Raw genomic sequence first — 18,199 nt, forward strand, 5'->3', positions numbered from 1 at the left:
GGGTTTGTTTGTTATTATTCTGTCTCTCACAGCTACAATAAACCTACCATTCCAATTATAGCCTGGTCATTTCTGTGTCAGAGGGCAAACGGACAAAATCAGCAGGGGATCAAATACTTATTTCCCTCACTGTATATGGGGCAGTGGCAAATGGACTTGTGAAGGCACATATGGCAGCAATGAGGTGGCAATTATACTTACCAGGGAATGCAAGGTGAAGGCAAGGTGACTAGGGCCTTGTGGTGGCATATAAGGTGGTGGCAGACTGCCGTTGAATACTGAGGTTTTGCATCGGAGGTATACTGCTTAAGATGGGAAGATTCCATTTAACCAGCATGGGTAAGCTTTCCCCCCATAGTGTGTAATCAGATCTCCCTTTTTAAAACACCTGGAAATCCAGTCATCCAAAAACCTTTGGTTTTAAGATGCTTTACATTTTCACTTGTGCTCTAAAAAGAATGGAAATGGCATGTTAAGGTGCCCATCTTAACTCCAGCGCCATATAAGCTGTAAAGACTTTGTACAGCATGATGATGGCTTTAGAAATGAGGCTCCGTGCACCCACATTTTGCCTTGAGCAGAGATGCATCAGGCAGAAATTCATCAAGGGCATCTCTAGGAAGTGATTAGGGAAGCTGCACCTGTTAAATGTCTGCCTGGATGTGTTGCTCCCCAGCCCAATGTCCAACTGAAATACCAAGGCAAAGTGTGGTGCGTGAAGCCTCATTTCTAAAGCCATCATCATATACCAGACTGTACAAAGTCTTTACAGCTTATATGGCACAGACATTAAGATGGACACCTTAACTTGCAATTTCCATTCTTTTTAGAGCATCAGTAAAAATGTAAAGCATCTTAACTCTCATCTTAAAGCAAAAGTTTTTGGATTACCGAATTGTCATGTGTAAGTTACGTAGGCTGCCGTACATGCAATGGAGGTGTCTTCTGATACTTCAGAAGAAGTATCTCGCAGTCTGAAGAGGCAAGCTGTTGTTCAACATGTAACAGTTTTGCCTTTTCTGTACCTGATCAAAGATCATAATTCATTTATTCATTCAGTTTGCCTTTTCAGATGTGGAAGCTGTAGAGAAAATAGCAGAAGAACCCTAGTGCCTTTATTTAGAGATGTGGGGTGGGAAAGTTTCCATTAAAAAAATTTCCGCTTGCCAACTTGAAAAACTTTAGATACAGTGAGGGGAAATTAATATGGTAGAGCTGTGGTGGGGGTTTTTTTTGGTTAAACTGTGTAAATAGGTCAAACAGCATGCCAAATAAGATCAGAGTCTATGCAAGGCATTATGGAAAATTGTTTAGTTTGGTTTGTTTGTTTGAGGAAAAATTAATGCAAATCTTTTGAATGGGGAAAACTTCTGGGAAAACTTTGAGTTGGGAAATTTTCCAGAAAACCCACATCTCTGCTTATTCATAAGCTATTCTTTGGATCTCAGTTGTTGAGTTTGAAAGAATAAGAATCTGTACCACACTAACTATGATATTATTCATTTTATAGGAAGCTAGTTAAGCTAGTTAATTGTAGTGGCTAATAGCTGTGAACTGGGAAGAACCCAATTCAGGCTTCCTCCACTATGAGCTCAGTAGGCCTCCTTTGGAACCCCACACCTGCAATAGAAGAATAAAATACTGACCTACCTAATATCTCAGTAAATCCATCTGTAGTCCAATCTTGATAGATGTAAAATGTATTTTTGCTGTTGGAAACCCCCACCCCCACCTATACGACTGCATTGACAGAACGGGGGGGGGGAATTGAGGCAGACAGAAAAGGGAGCACCCATAAAGTTCTTTTATGGGTGGTTGAGCTGTGTCCCACATTTTGATTCCTGAAACATAAATGGGGGCAGGTGGGTGGGGGGCAAACTAGTGGGCTCTCTCCCCAGAGCTGCCCTTGCTGTTACTTTCTGAAAAACTCTGTATCTTGGGCAGGATACAATCTATCATATTTCCGCTTAAGTGTCCGACAGCACAAAAATCGACCTAAAATTCTTGCTGTTTCTTTTGTCACATGCTTATTAGTACTGTTTCTCTGCTTTCCGGTGTATTCTGCTCTATACACTGTGTAAGTGCTATGTTAGACATATACACTTTCATTGTAATTGATGGGTTGACGGTTCTCTTTTGACACGTTTGAGGAATGCCTTGCCTTGTTCAGCTATGCTGGATTTTAATGTTAAATGGTGAATGTTACCTAATTAACATTCATTCGTAAAAGAACTTGCACTCTAGCCCTCAGTCCTATGGGGAGCATCCAGATTAATTAGTCATGATTAAGCATAATTGAAATCAATGAGACGGGTTTAGTCATGACTAACTAAATTCCATTAATTTCAATGGGATTTAGGATAGCGACCAGACTATACTATATCCCTGTGAAGGTTTTACTTGCTCTCATTCAAGGAAACGTTCTACAAAAACACTTTTTTCCACCTGTGCGTAGGAAGCCGTTTTTGTGTGATGGCATTAAAACATGCTGCTATTTCCCTTTCCGATGGAGGGAATGACACACAAATCTCTTGTTCTAGCAGACCTTCACACTTATCATTTCATCTTCCATAAAGGTTTTATTGGCCTAAATGATTCATTGCCTGCACTCCTAATTGTGGGTGGGTATAGAAATACCTGTACCTGTACAACATGTTCATGATGATCATTAACAAACCTTTTGTTTTTGCCTTTTATAGCACTTAAAATAGCATCTCTTTTTAAAAAAAGAACTTAGCCCTTTTTTGCTACTCATTTTAAATATGTTGCCTACTGTTGAAATAGATTTAAAAGGCTAATGAGTATCTTCAAAGCAATCTTACTCTGCAGGGGTGTAGCAAGGTTGGAGTGGGCCCAGAGACAAGATTTTAAAATCCCACCCCCCGAAGCTCAGCTGATGATGAAGTAAAGAAATCTTAAATGAGGCTGAATAGTGATAACAAAAAGCATAGTTTCTCTCTCTCTCTCTCTCTCTCTCTCTCTCTCTCTCTCTCTCTCTCTCTCTATATATATATAATATATATATATATATAGAGAGAGAGAGAGAGAGAGAGAGAGAGAGAGAGAGAGAGAGAGAGAGAGAGCTTTGTGCCACAATAGAATAACTTATTTTTTAAAAGGTTTTGTAAATTGTGGACGATGCAAGTCATGTAATGGTACTAGAGAAAGACATGCTGTTCTGGTAGCTCCAGGTCTTAACACTCACATCAATTTCAGAGGATGCCCGGGCGGGTGCACAGCTGGGGGAGTCAGTCATGTGACTTGCCTCTGGGGGGGCCCCCAAGGCAGTGTGCCCCCTGGCAACTGTCTCTCTTTGCCATATTATAGTTATGCCCCTGTTACTCTGGCTGAAGTTGGCAGGCTTGATCTTTGATTGTAGTACATAACCAGAATCCACTTTCATTTTTTCTCTGTGTAGACCAAGTCAAGTTCTAGATTTTTCACTGGGACCCCAGAAAATGATCAAAGGGAGGAGGCATGGGAAGAACATGGTGGTAGTATTTATGGGAGATTGGCATAGGAAGGAAGCAGAAGATGACTAGAGTGCCTTTTCATCAGGAGAACTTGCTTTTGAGAGGGGCTCATTATACTGCTGTTAACTTCAGCCCTCTGGTCTGTAGGCCATGGGCAACTGCTGTAAGGTTTATAATATATTGTGGTAGCAAACATGAATTGTCATCTATAAGCAGGGTCTTCCCTGGTTTGCATTTGAATGGAAGACTACATGTGAGCTCTGGAAGATATTCCCCTTATGGGATGGGGCTGCTCTGGGAAGAGCATGTGCATGCAGAAGGTTCCACGTTCCTTTCCAGGTATCTCCAAGATAGGGCTGAGAGAGACTTCTGCCTGCAACCTTGGAGAAGCTGTTGCCAGTCTGTGTAGACAATACTAAGCTAGATGGACAAATGATCTGACTCTGTACAAGACAGCTTCCTGTGTTCCTATCAGTGTTGTATTCACAAATGCAAGTCCTCAGCCTTGTGTGTAAAAGAACAGAGTTTATTTCCATCTGATGGGAGTGGGACTGGTAGAACAAGGTGAGGGGATGCCCCCTAGGTAACACTTAGTAGGAACACAAACGTGTTTGTAACAGGACTGCACATTGTGCCAAGCATTAAATGTTAATGCCTGGAGAAACTGTTGTTTTTTTTTTTGTTGTTTTTTTTTTTTGGCTCCTCAAGTTGATGAGCATCAAGCTTTATGTTTTGTTTCACCCTTTGGGATTTTGCTGCAAGACTCTGTCTCTTTCTGCAATAGACATCTGCATACTTAACTGCGTTGGAAATTTGGAAATGTTAGTTTTGTGAAAAATATGCCTTACAAAATTTCATGGATAGTCTTATACATAAGGGCATATTGATTATTTAACTCTTAATGTTATGGCATCATTGTACAAACTTTCCAGGAGTGGGGGAGTATATCCACAAAACATTAAAATAGAAATTGAATCCAGCCATGAACGGGGGGGGGGAGTTGCCCCCCCTTGCCCCCCTGCAGATGCCAGTCTGTTTGAACATGCAGCAGGGAAGGATGTGGCAACAGACTCAGCCTCGACCGATATACGTCCATTGTAACATCTGAAAAGAAACCTCAGTTTTATTTATACAATTTGGTTTTAAATGGTTATTTTTGAATTGTTTTTATATTGTTTTAGTACTGTGTTTTGAATTGTGTGGGGGTTTTTTGTCTTTTAAAAAGTTATTGTACACCACCCAGAGCCTCTGGATGGGGCAGTTTATAAATGTAGATGATGATGATGATAATGGGAACAGCCTATATTCTGCAACGATATCTATAATAACAACAAGAACAATATTGATAATAAAATCCAGCCATCCCAGGTCCTTGGGAAGGACTTGATGTCTGGATAAATCAAACCAGTCAATAACACCTGTCTGACTGTGTAAATAATAATAAATTATATATATTATATATAAATTTTTTATTATATACTTTAATAATATTTTCATATTATGTTATATTGTTTGTTATTTTATATATTACACACACACACACACACACACACACACACACAGAGGCATTCAGGCTGTGTAGATACTAAACGTGCATGGATCGCAGATGGAACTCCTATCTTGATCTGTGTCTATTCATCCACACATCTGAAAGGAGCCCAGTGCCGACTCTATCCACACAATTAGTAGTCCCATCCAGACAGTCCATTGACTGCAAGTAGACTGAGGATGAAGCTTCCTCCCTTGATCTATGCACATTCCATATCCTCAGAATGATTGATCAGAGTTCAAGACGTCAGTACAGTCTCAATTTCATGTAACTTTTTTTCTCTTATGAATGCTCCCCCATCTGGTGACAGTTGGTATTTTTATTATTTCTTGTTTACACAGTCAGACAGGTGTTATTGACTGGTTTGTTTTATCCAGACATCGAGTCCTTCCCAAGGACCTGGGATGCCAGAATTTTATTGTCAGTTGTTATAGATATCGTCGCAGAATATAGGCTGTTCCCAGTAAAGCTGCTTTTTGTAATTGGCTGATGGTGATTTCTGTGGCCCCTATGGTGTTGAGGTGCTCTTCAAGGTCTTCTGGAACTGCACCCAGGGCACCAATTACCACTGGGATTATTTTGGTCTTTTTCTGCCACAGCCTTTCAATTTCAATTTGTAGATCTTTGTATTTGGTGATTTTTTCTATTTTTTTCTTCTTCTATTCTGCTATCCCCTGGTATTGCTATGTCGATGTTTTTTCTTTCTTCTCAACTACAGTTATATCTGGTGTATTGTGTGGCAGATGTTTGTCTGTTTGTCCCCCATCTGGTGACAGTTGGTATTATTATTATTATTATTATTATTATTATTATTATTATTATTAATTCTATTTCTATACCACCCTTCCAAAAATGGCTCAGAGCGGTTTGCACAGAGAAATAATAAATAAATAAGATAAGATGGATCCCTGTCCCCAAAGGTCTCACAATCTAAAAAGGAACATATTTGTCATAGCAGGGATCTTTCTGATTCCATAGTATTTCCCCTGATGATGTAAAAACTAGCTATGAACATCTGGAGCATTCGCTAGAACAACTATTCAAGTGGATTGCAATAAGACTGTTGTGCATCGAAAAGTTAAATCTGGTCCTGTGGCCATGGATTTCCTCTGTGTATAATGTGTCACAGAGATATGGCTCCTCTCACCAGCCTGCAAGCACCCAGAAAAGGGCGGTGACAGCTCAGAATAATGCTTTTGTGTGGAGAGGGGGACGCTACACACAGGTGGTGTGCATGATGTGTTAGATAACTGCAACTTTCAATAATGTTTCCTCTTCCAGCATCTTTTTGGGAAAGCCCACATCTTTGGCTTCTAGTTCCTTTGGTGCTGCCCCCACTTCTTTCTCCTCTCCAAGTTCAAGGCCACCTACAGAGTTCAAAGCCACCCTCTGCTGCTCAGATTTGGGAGTAGGCAAGAGCCTCTCCTGCCTTGCTTCCCAAGGTGGGCAGTGGCAGCTACAGCAACACTGGCACTAGCCGGACTGAATTCAGAGGGACTTGGGAGAGCCTGGGGAGCAAATGAAGCACAGCTGTGGAGCTGGACTTCCTACCTTCCTTCCTACCTTCTCTACAGGTGTTTTTCTCATGTTGGGAGACTGAAACTGGGGAGGGGAGGAAAGGAAGGCTAAAGCCCCTGAGAAGCAATAAGGGTGCAATGAATGGGAGGCAAGGGGCTTCTTCATTAGCACTACTAGCTAGATAAGGCACTTCCTTTAGGATCAGTTGTCTGAAGGACAGCTGGAAGGGAGATTGGGAGGGGGGTTGACATGGACTTCACTGTGGTATGGCATGAGCTGTGTGTAAGTATACAGAATGCAGTGTATACACGCCTCAAGGGAGGTGAGTGCTCTGAGTTTAGGACTGCATGGCACCCATATTGTTTGTCCTCTTAACCCAATTGCATGGGGTGCAAATGGTCAGCAGCTCAGTAGTAAGACTCTGCACATGCTCAGAGGCACCATTAGTACATTTCTATACTACCCCTACCCCACCAAAAATCCCTGGGCAGCTCACAATTATCATGGCAAATTAAAAATTATTTATCATCTAAACACACTAAAGTGGTTTCTTGCATTCCGAGGGGTGTCCCCAGACACTTAGACTTCTCAAACAGAAAAACTGGATATCTCTTGTTCTGGAAAGCAAGCATCCTCCCTCCTGCACAGCAGGCCAGAGATCCTTGGGGTTTCTTACAGGCCAGTACCACTCCACTGCAAGCACAGATTCTTTTCATCTCAGTTCAGTGCTTGATTTCTAAAATGCAAAGGTTTGGGGACTCATTCCTACCTGAAGTCCTCATCCTCTGCCATAGAAGCCTGTTACACTTCCCCTAACCACCTGCCAAGTGGGAAGTGAATATGGTAACTTGGTGGTAAGAGGTAATCTGCACATGCTCTGAGGTACTCTTGTCTTGTCTGGTTCTAGGCCTGAGTCATAGAAGCATTTTTAAGCACCATTTGAGCCCAGTACAAATTAAGCCATGCCTCAGTGCCTTCTGCCATGAATTATTCACATTTATGGCATTCACTATCTTTGGCATAGGTAATGTGAGAGTTCAGTTGGAAAAACTAACACATGAATTGTTTCTGGCTATAGCAGAAATGGAAAGTGGATTTGTATAATGAGAACTGAACATCCTCTTTATTTGACCACGCATACTCTAGATTTCCATTCTGTAGATGTCTTGATCTACCACCCACCACTTCCAGCTGAGAAATTTGGTTATGCTTGTGTTAGAATTTTGCACTGAGACATCTCTTCTCTTTCTGATATCTTTAGGGGGTCCACAAGACATCCCAGGTGACAGAGATGTTGAAATGAGTTCCAAAAGGCACCGGACAGAGGAAACCAACATCTGTGAGAAATGCTGTGCAGAGTTCTTTGACCTCCCTGAATTCCTTGAGCATAAGAAAAATTGCACTAAAACGCCTCCTGTCCTAATCATGAATGATGGTGAAGGAACGGTGCCCCTGGAAGACATCCCTGATAGCTCCTCAGGGAGTTTTCCACTCCATCGGCTGGACAGTAGAACTGCCAAGGAGTGTCCTGCAAAGAGTTGCCCCAGTTCTGCAGAAAAGAGAGAGGAGAGAGTCCACCCTGAGCCAGCAGGAGTGGGGTATCTCAAAACGGAGCCCCCTGTTGCTACAGCCACTCGTGGGTTAAGCTTTCTACCCAAGCCCAAAGTACCCAACACTAATGTGACTTTGCAGACTATACGCGGCACTAAAGTGGCTGTCAACCAGTGCAGCTCAGAGACACTCTCCCCATCGGCGGCAGCTGCTGCCAATGCTATCCCAATGATCCTTGAGCAGCTGGTGTGCCTACAGCAACAACAGCTCCAGCAGATGCAGCTTACTGAGCAAATCCGCATCCAAGTGGCCATGATGGCTCCCCATCTCCTACACCCTTCGGTAGCTGCTTCTGCAGATCCCCTCAAAGCTTTGGGGGCTCACATGTCCCAACAACTGTCTGCTGCTGTGGCTCTAATTGGACAGAAAGCTGGGAACCAAAGCCTATCACTGGAATCCTTGAAACAAGGGAAACTACCTCATTTGAACGTTGGCATTCCGGCTGCTGTCTCCATGGCTGGCGGGCTTGTGCCTGCCATCTCCTTGAAGCCGGAAGCAAACCGAGGCCTGCCAAGCTCCATGTCACGCTTCCCAAGTCCTTTGCTACCTCAGTCGCCCAGCTCAGTCATCTTCCAAAGCCCGCTCGCTGCCACTTCATCAGCGGTCGATCCCTTGAAGAAGGGGAAAGGGAAGCTGCCGAACATCAACATGTCTGAGAACAAGCCAAACCAAGAAGAGGCTGTCTTCAAACACAAGTGCAAGTTCTGCGGCAAGATCTTTGGCAATGACAGTGCGCTACAAATTCATCTCCGCTCACATACGGGCGAAAGGCCCTACAAGTGCAACATCTGTGGCAACCGCTTTACAACCAAAGGGAACCTTAAAGTGCATTTCCAGCGACATAAAGACAAATATCCTCACATCAAAATGAACCCCTGTCCAGTACCTGAACACCTAGACAACGTGCCCACTAGCAGTGGCATACCCTACGGCATGTCTGTCCCCCTAGATGAATCAAACCTTATTGTGGATTCCAAACCTATTTTGGCCACACTGCCTACCTCCATAGGTGCAAGCTTGCCCCAGAATGCTTCCAGCCTAGCAAGTAGCAAAGATTCTTTCCCTGGCATGCTCCTCAGTGACATGCAGCCAAGGCCTTCTCCAGAAAGTGAAGGTGGCTCTTCGTCTGGTGCAGGCAGTCATGAATCTGGAATTGAGCAGCACCGGAGTTCCCCGCAGGCCAGCTGCAGTGTGAGTGCCATTCACGTTGGCAGAGCAGGTGAGCAAGGCTCTGAAACAACCAAGCTCCAGCAATTGGTGGAGAACATTGACAAATCCACGGCTGACCCCAACGAGTGTGTGATCTGCCACCGAGTCCTCAGTTGCCAAAGCTCCCTCAAAATGCATTACCGTACGCACACCGGCGAGAGGCCATTCAAGTGCAAGATCTGCGGCCGTGCCTTCTCGACCAAAGGTAACCTCAAGACCCATTATGGGGTCCATCGGGCAAACACCCCACTAAAGATACAGCACTCCTGCCCCATCTGCCAGAAGAAGTTTACAAATTTACTTGTGCTGCAGCAGCACATCCGTATGCATATGGGTGGCCAAATCCCCAATACACCAATCCCAGAAAATGCCCAAAATAATAGTGATGTGGAGGCAACCCCAGCTGAAAAAAATGGAGATTTGTGTTGCCCAGATGAAAATGTGGAAAGCATGGAGATTGAAGGTGACTTGGAATCCCAGGATGGTCCAAGTTGCTCTTCCAAATCACCCACCTCTGGCAATCCTCAACCTGATCCTTCAAGTTCTGTATTCCCTAGTGTTTCAGTGCTAGAAAACCAGATGAAAATGGTGAGCTCGGCTTTGGCCTTACAGCGGCAAAGCAGTCTGAAGTCCAGTGACAATGGGTCAGCAGAGAGCGATGGTATGACGAATGACTCTTCCTCAGTGGCAGGCGATCCAGACTACCAGAATGGCGGCCGGAGTCCTGTTGCATCTGAATCTGCTTCCTTCCCAGCATTGTCTCCAGCCAACAGCCAAGCAGAGAGCTCAAGGTCCAAGTCTCCAGGCTTTAACATCCAAGAAGACAGTGTTGTGGGCAGTAAGCTTGAAGGTCCTGAAATTCATTCCATGGAAAGAGACAGTGCTTTGGATCTGACTTATGGCAATATTGGTCGAAAGGTTATCAAGGAAGAACCTGGGTTACACTTCCCAAATGGAGAGTATGGTGAGTTGCTTTTTTTCTGTGTGTATTCAGTCCTGGCAAGTACAGTTAGTATAGATCCTAACTTAAATCTGTGGGTGACTTTCCCCCACCCCTAGGTTAAAAAGCTCACAGTCTGTAGCAGACTGACCAGTTTCCTAGACCCTAGGAGTGGCATTCCAGCATGTTCTGTGGGGATGGGGCTCACTCACTGGTAGAGCACATATTCTTTATGCAAAGCATCCCTGGCATCTCCCAGGTAGGGCTGGGAATCCATCCCAAACTCTGGAACGGGGCTTGACAAATCCCAGAATATTCAGAGATAGCTATTAAATAAAATGTTTGTTTTGTCCTAGCCAGCCCTGTTTCTGTTCCAAATCTGTTGTGTGGGAATAAAGAGAAGCCCATTTACCCTCTTCCCCATCCAGTGTCCAGCAAGAAGTCCAGTGATCTTGTTAAGTAACCATCAAGGCACTTCTGTGGTCATAGAAACCTCCTACTCTAATTTGGGAGCTGGACAAACTTCCAGTCTTTGATCATATGCTGGATAAAGGCAAGGTTGGAGGCAGGACGCTTGATCATCAGTCAAGCCCCAGCTGGGCAGGACAAGCACACCCTGCCCAGATTCCATTAAAAGATTCTGAACTAGGTAGGTGATACCCAGTTGGGGCTTGATTGATGACCAAGCTCCCTACCTCCAACTTTGTTTTCATCTATCGCACAATTGAAAACGGGGAATGGGCCCCACTCCCAGATTGCGGTAGGAGGCTTCTTCTACCCTATTGTTGATCATGTGAACTGCCATATTGTCCGGCTTCTATGTTTTTGGACTGGCTCCTAGATTCAAAGAAAACTTGTCCAGGCCTGCCCTGGAGAGTTGTTGCAGTAGATAATACTGAGCTAGATGGACCAGTGGTCTGTCTCTATGAGGTTGAAGGCAACCTCATATAGCTATGAGGGTTGGGCGATGAGGCAACCTCATAGCCCCTGCTAACTTGGCAAAAAGGCACCTTTTACTGTGGTGATTCTCTTTATTTAGCAGGGGGAGAGTAACTGGCCCTATCCAGCCCCAGCGCAGTACTTCCAGTGACTGTTGCTAGTGTCTGTCTCATGTTTCTTTTTAGATTGTGAACCCTTTGGGGACAGGGATCCATCTTATTTATTTATTATTTCTCTATGTAAACCACCCTGAGCCATTTTTGGAAGGGTGGTATAGAAATCAAATTAATAATAAGTTAAACCATCTCCTGCAACTTGCCTAATATTGAGAGGAGAAGCAACATTTCTCTGGAGGGGAAGGGATGAAAGACATCTTGAGCAGTTAATAGGCTGCAATATGTGATTGGTGGGCTGTGTACAGCCCACGGGCCCCTAGCTTGGCACACACACCTTAGCTTGGTGTGTTGTAATACAACACATTGCTATAATATTATGTTATTAAAGGCGAAGGGGGTTTACTGTATGAATGTAGTATGTGGCTTTCTCCATAGCAATGAAGATCTAGAAAGTCCTGAACACGACTTGGCTGAAGCCTTCAGCCATCGCTAAACTTTGGACAGGGCTTTTCAGTCTTCTGGGTCGGATTACAGTGCCCTGTCCCTGCGCTCTTCCTTGCCTGTAGACCTTTAGAGTTGGAAGTGACCTTGGAGATGTATCCATCCAGCCCCCTTCTCAGAAAGGACACGGATGCAGCGTTCCTGACAGATGTTTGAAAACCCCTGCATTGCAGCCCTTGTCACTGGACAATTGCCTTGTGCCAGAAGTGCATTAAAAACTGATTGCAAGACATTCCCTGGAGTCCTGGGGCCTCTTTGTCTGCATGCTCTTCCACTTGTCAGAGTCAGAGTATCCAGTTTGGGGGCAGCCCCTGCAGACTGTTCCTGCTGCCCTCCCCCATGGGAGGACCACAGCAGCATGCTTTGGCCTTCCCTTTGGGGAGTTTCTGAATCTTCTCTCTGGTTCTAAGGTGAAGACCCCAAAAAAGACCTGTGAATAGCACCCCATCCTCTCTCTCGTAGTACAAAGATCAGGGGGCCAGTGACCACCCCAACTTATTTGCAAGACTGCCCTGGTTCTGTCCCCTCACATCATCTGCCAGCCTACCCCTTATCAAAGGGATGTCAACCTCCTTTGAAGATCGAAACATCAAACCTAAATTCTGCATAATGAGCAAACAAATGCACATCTCATTTAAGAAGCATAATTTGCTTTTCTTAAAGTAAAGCTGGCTAGCCCACTGTGCTGTACTCCGCCAGGCTGTCCTTGTTGCCTGGAAAGTTAAACTGGTGTCAAGAGTAGAGGCCTCGTAACAGGGCTTTCCTTAGAGAGCCCTGGCAGGATGTGGGGGCCCGGGCAAATCAGCTAGTGCGGAGGGCCCCCTTCCAGTTAATTTCGAGTTAAAAGAGCCTGGGGTCTGGGGTGTTTGCCCTGCTTGCCATGCCCTAAGGACAGCTCTGCCTCACAGGAATAGGTTACACCTATTTCCCTCAGTGTGTAGACTTCTGTAGGCCTTTGCTTACACAACCTGAAATAGCTTTGATCTAGTCAACCTCCTTGTCCTGTCATAGCTGATAACCTTGAGAAGGCATGCTTAGCTCAGCCAGTGAGGCTGCAATATGGAAATACTCTTGGTGGCTGCTTCCCATGGGCATGGGGCAGAGGCCAAGAGGAAGCAGCCCCACCCCCCATTGAGCCAGTTTCCATTGAATTTAATGGGGCATACTGCCAGGAAGTGGGGTATTGGATTGCTGGCTTTGCCATCCGCTCCCCTAAAAAAATGCCCTGTGGGCACACGTGCTGTAGGGGTGTGCACGGAACCGCAGAGCTGCAGTCCAGCACTGTGGGGTGGGTTTCTTTAAGGGCGGGGAGGGTTTACTTACCCCTCCCGCCGCTTTTCCCCCTCCAGGGCTCATATATATTGTAATAATTGGGGCGGCAGGATACCTCCCTGCTGCCCCTTGTCCCTCTGAATGCCGCCTCCAGGACGGGGTGGGCGCGCGCGCGGCTCTGCGAAGGAAAGATCCTGAGGACTCACGTTTTAAAAGTTAACTACTGATGGCAATGGTAAACCCCAACGAGAAGCCGGCACAGCACCGAGCCAGCCTCCGGCAACTCTCCGCTCGGCGGCTCCCCCACCCTGAGCCACCGCCAGCAGCCACTGCGAGGAGCTCCGCCAGGGAGGACGCGCCCAGCCCACCTGCACTTCCGGCTCCCAGGCGACTTCCCCCCACATACAGCGTGGCCCAATGGGAGGAGGAGAAGCAGGCAGCCACGCTGTATGTGGGGGGAAGTCGCCTGGGAGCCGGAAGTGCGGGTGGGCTGGGCGCGTCGGCGCGTCCTCCCTGGCGGAGCTCCTCGCAGTGGCTGCTGGTGGCGGCTCAGGGTGGGGGAGCCGCCGAGCGGAGAGGTGCCGGAGGCTGGCTCGGTGCTGTGCCGGCTTCTCGTTGGGGTTTACCATTGCCATCAGTAGTTAACTTTTAAAACGTGAGTCCTCAGGATCTTTCCTTTGCAGAGCCGCGCGCGCGCCCACCCCATCCTGGAGGCGGCATTCAGAGGGACAAGGGGCGGCAGGGAGGTATCCTGCCGCCCCAGTTACTACAATATATACGAGCCCTGGAGGGGGAAAAGCGGCGGGAGGGTAAGTAAAACCTCCCTGCCCTTAAAGAAACCCCCTCCACCCGAACTGGCCAGGTCCGGACAGTCCGGAGGCCTTTACAATGGCCTCTGGACCGATCCGGACCCATCCCTAACATGCTGCTCCCATGGCTATCAAACCTTTGGAGATGCTCCATCTCCTCAAGGGTTGATTCATATGCTACCTTTGGCTGCCGTAAAGCTGACTTCCATGTGGTTGGAATGTTTCCCTCCCTGGTGTTCTCCCTCCATCAGAACTTGTGCTAGCATGGGAAGTACCCATATCACATCCATATATCTATCTTCCCATGTTACTGGTGCAGTGCAGGTGTAGGCCACTGCAAATGAGCTAATAAATTGTCCAGGCTGTCTCTCTGGAAATCTTGTAAAAATGCCATTATTCGGCTTGGTCTGAAAGGCTGGTTATTAAGCAAGGCAAGACAAAACCATTTTGATGCATTTTTGTATTGGTTTTCTGTTGCATACCCAATACCAGAGACTGGGGATGGGCTGTAAAGTTTTCCTTTCTCGTCCTTTTCAAGCAAGTTGAAAATGGCTTGAGAGATTTCACTATTATGTTTAAATGTGTATGTTCCACAGTCTACTTTGGTCAAAGAGGTTTTGGAAACACCCAGATTAAATTACTCATTAAATTAACTTGTCCCATTCATGAGACTATGCATGCGTAATTTAGTCTGGATGTCAGCCACTAATAAGATGACACTTAGGTTTGCCCAAGCCTGGCCTTCCAGCTGTTGTCAGACTACAACTCCCATCATCCCTGGCTATTGGCCACTGTGGCATGGAATGATGGGAGCTGTAGTCCAGCAGCAGCTGGTGGGCCAAATTGTGCAGCCCTGTATTTTATTATTGTCTCCCTAGTGCAGCTGGGGAGGGAGTGACTTGTCTGTCGCTCATGGCAAAGGTGAGACTCAGACTAGGGAAGCCCTAAGCTCTGTCTCGGCCACTCTGCTGCACCAGCTCTCAAAAACCTGTTTGGTCCAGAGCTGCCCCAACCAGTGAGCCTTCTTTCAGCCTGCCTGCAACTCTCACCTGTCTCCAGCCTACAAGTGTCTTCTGGTTTGCTTGCGTTCTCCCTGCTGGATGTCTTGATTATCAAGCTGGGCATATGCTGGAGATAGGGCCACAGCTCAAGGGTAGAGCAGCTGCTTTGCATGTGGCAGGTCCCAGGTTCAATCCCTGGCAGCATCTCCAGGAAGGGATGGGAAAGACTCCTGCCTAAAACCCTGCAGAGCTATTGCCAGTAGGACAATACTGAGCTAGATGAACCAGTGGTCTTATTCCGTATACGGTAGCTTCCTATGTACTTATGCTGCCTCGGGAATGTTTAGATAGTGCTTAGATGATACTCCTACCTTTGCCACACTACAGGTAGCAGAACTGGGGGGGGGGCTACTTCAGCAATTTTTGGGGAGTTCTAGCATCTTGTTTTTATTTAAAAGCTTATCTCCCACCTTTCATTAAAAAACTTGCAGCAAAAGAGAGCGGAAGGCATAAAAACCCTATCCAAAGGGAAAACAGTCATCCCAAATTTGGTGTTTGCAGGAGAAGAGCTGGTCTTGTGGTGGCAAGTGAAAATTGTCCCCTTTGCTAAGCAGGGTCTGCCTTGGTTTGCATTTGGATGGTGGCTGCATGTATGTGCTATAAGACATGCTCCTTTTAGGGGATGGGGCCATATCTCAGTGGAAAAGCATTCAGGGGTCTTTAACCTTGGGCCCCCAGATGTTGTTGGACTACAACTCCCATCATCCCCAGACATGGCCTTTGTGGCTGAGGATGATGGGAGTTGTAGTCCAACAACATCTGGGGGCCCATGGTTAAGAAACCCTGGCATAGACTGAGCCTTGGTTCAATCCTTGGCATCTCCAGGAAGGGCTGGGAGAGACTCTTGCCTGCAACCCTGGAGAGCCACTGCCAGTCAGTGTAGGCAATACTGAGCTAGATGGGTCAATGGTCTGGCTAGGTATAAGGCAGCTTCCTATGTTCCTAATGCTGCCCAAATGTATTTGCACTCATTCAGTTTAAGCAGCACACCAACCCACGTTACCTGTTCCTATTGCTGTCCTTCAGGCCGAAGCAGCATCCCTGCGGCTTTTGTCAGAGCACCGCCTGCTCTTATCAAAATGGAAATTCCAACCGATCGTCCCATTAGCGCGAGCCATTTTATTGGGCCCCCTGCATTGTCACCTGGTGTTCCTCTCCTGGTGCCGCCCCCTCGCCGCACCGCTAAACAGCATATCTGCACTACGTGTGGCAAGAACTTCTCTTCAGCCAGCGCCCTTCAGATTCACGAACGGACTCACACAGGTGAAAAGCCGTTTGCGTGCACCATCTGTGGAAGAGCTTTCACCACGAAAGGGAACCTCAAGGTGAGCAGGGCATTGATTATATTTAGGTCCAGGGCATGAGATATGTTTACCGGTTTGCTTCTCTGCTCCTCTTTCCCCTTCCAGCAGTGATGAGTTCTGAGGTGCTAGAATGAATCGTACCATGTTAGACTGTAGATGGAGGAGGGTGCCTTTTCTGAAAGGTATTTTGTTTTTTTGTTTTTTACACAGGGAAAGTAATGGGCTTCTAGACTAGCTTGCTCTTTGTTGTGCTTTGACATAGGAAATTCTTGAAATATGTGTTGGCCCACCCCACCTCTGCACTTTGAAGTGGTACAAACCAGCTTCAGTGCCTTGGGTCTCTCCTGGCTCCGTCTGCTGCATATGCATATGTTGAGCTGGAATGAACACTCACAAGTTTGTCACTCCTAATTTTTTCACTCACACTTTGAATGTGAAGCGTTACCTCAGATTTCATGTGCTTGAGACTCGCTGCATCTTGCTTTGTTGTGGTAACCCTGGCAGTATAAAATCTCAGGATGTTGAATACTAGCGAAGAACAAGTAGTCAAATTAATGGAGTCTACTTTCAAACAAAATGACCTAGAACCAGTGTTCCCTCTAAGGCGTGCATATGTGTACATGCTCACAAGTTTTTTTAATATCCACTCAGTTTTAGATCCTGCTCAGGTTGAATCGGGAAGGCCCCATTCTGAATGCACGTGTGCACATGTTGTCTTGATACTGCCGCTCAGAACAAAATTCATTCCACACACAGATTGCAAAAATTAGAGGGAACACTGCCTAGGACCCCCTCCCATATGCTGTGAACTTGGTTTCTGTGTGTTTGTCAGCACGTGGGTTACAAAGGCTATTTTGGCTGCCATCTTGAAAGATGGTGGATGGGCAAAAATACCCCCACTGGATTCTCCTAGGATCCCCTTCTATGTGCTTCAAATCTGGTTCATATCCAGCTGTAAATACAGAAGTTATTAAAAGGGGACATACACACATACTCTGACATGGTGAACCCATGAGCTTTCCCTTCAGAAAGTAGGCTAAAGCTCTCAAGGTATAATATTGAACCAGATAAGAAGAGCCCTGCTTGATCAGCCCAAAGGTACATAAAGTCCAGTGCTCTGCTTCCAGCAGTAGCCAGTTGGATGCCTGTAAGCAGGATGTGAAGACAGCCCTTCCCTGCAGTTGCCCCCTCCAGTAACTGGTATTCAGAGAGCCTCTTCTCATGAGCAATGAGAAGGGCTCCAGAGCGGGCTGCGGAAAGGCAGATTAAACCTACCTTCCCCACAGACGATCCAGCTGGCATTGCTGGGTGCACTCCCCGCAAGCCGAAACAGCGGGAAAGGTTGGGTGTTGGAATGTGTCGTCCCGGCCTCTGGAAATACTATGATGGACAGTGCATCATGGGAATCCCCCCCTCCCCTGGCTCCTTGCAATCTGACAGCCGCTGCTGCCAGATGATCAGAAAAATGGGGTTAAGGGAACGCTCACTCCCTTAACCTTGTTTTGATGGGTGGCTATTTAGGCAGGTTTGCCGCTGGGATTGGCCCGATTCCAGCGTTTCACACGTGCGTGCAAAAACGGGCTGGACTCACTTAGCCCAGTTTTACATGCGTGTATGAATAGCCTCAGAGAGAGACTACTGGAGGTTCCACATAGTTGATATGACTTTGATAGTCATTGATGGATCTTGCCACTTCCATTAATTTGACTTGTCTTCTTTTGAAACCATCTTAAGTGGTCATCGCCACATCCTGTGGTAACACATTCTATAAACTATGGGTCTGTCTTGAATAGGGATGTGCGAACAGTTTGAGGGGAGTTCAGTTCTACATTGAACCGGTTCGGTTTGAAGGTTCTGGGGTCGAACCGAAACCCCCCCGTTTGGTCCGACCTTGGAC

The 18,199-nt window shown here is 46.3% G+C and overlaps 1 protein-coding gene across 2 annotated transcripts in view; it reads left to right on the forward strand.

Moving 5' to 3' along the window:
* SALL4 (spalt like transcription factor 4) overlaps window positions 1-18,199 on the forward strand; it is a 40,411-nt gene that overhangs the window by 16,404 nt on the left and 5,808 nt on the right. For both annotated transcript variants that reach the window (XM_053250924.1, XM_053250926.1), the window contains exons 2-3: window positions 7,802-10,324; window positions 16,025-16,323. In XM_053250924.1, coding sequence (XP_053106899.1) covers window positions 7,802-10,324; window positions 16,025-16,323 — 2,822 coding nt within the window. The remainder of the gene's footprint in view (window positions 1-7,801; window positions 10,325-16,024; window positions 16,324-18,199) is intronic.

This window comes from Hemicordylus capensis, chromosome 4 (genome assembly GCF_027244095.1).
Source record: "Hemicordylus capensis ecotype Gifberg chromosome 4, rHemCap1.1.pri, whole genome shotgun sequence".
Taxonomy (NCBI): domain Eukaryota; kingdom Metazoa; phylum Chordata; class Lepidosauria; order Squamata; family Cordylidae; genus Hemicordylus; species Hemicordylus capensis.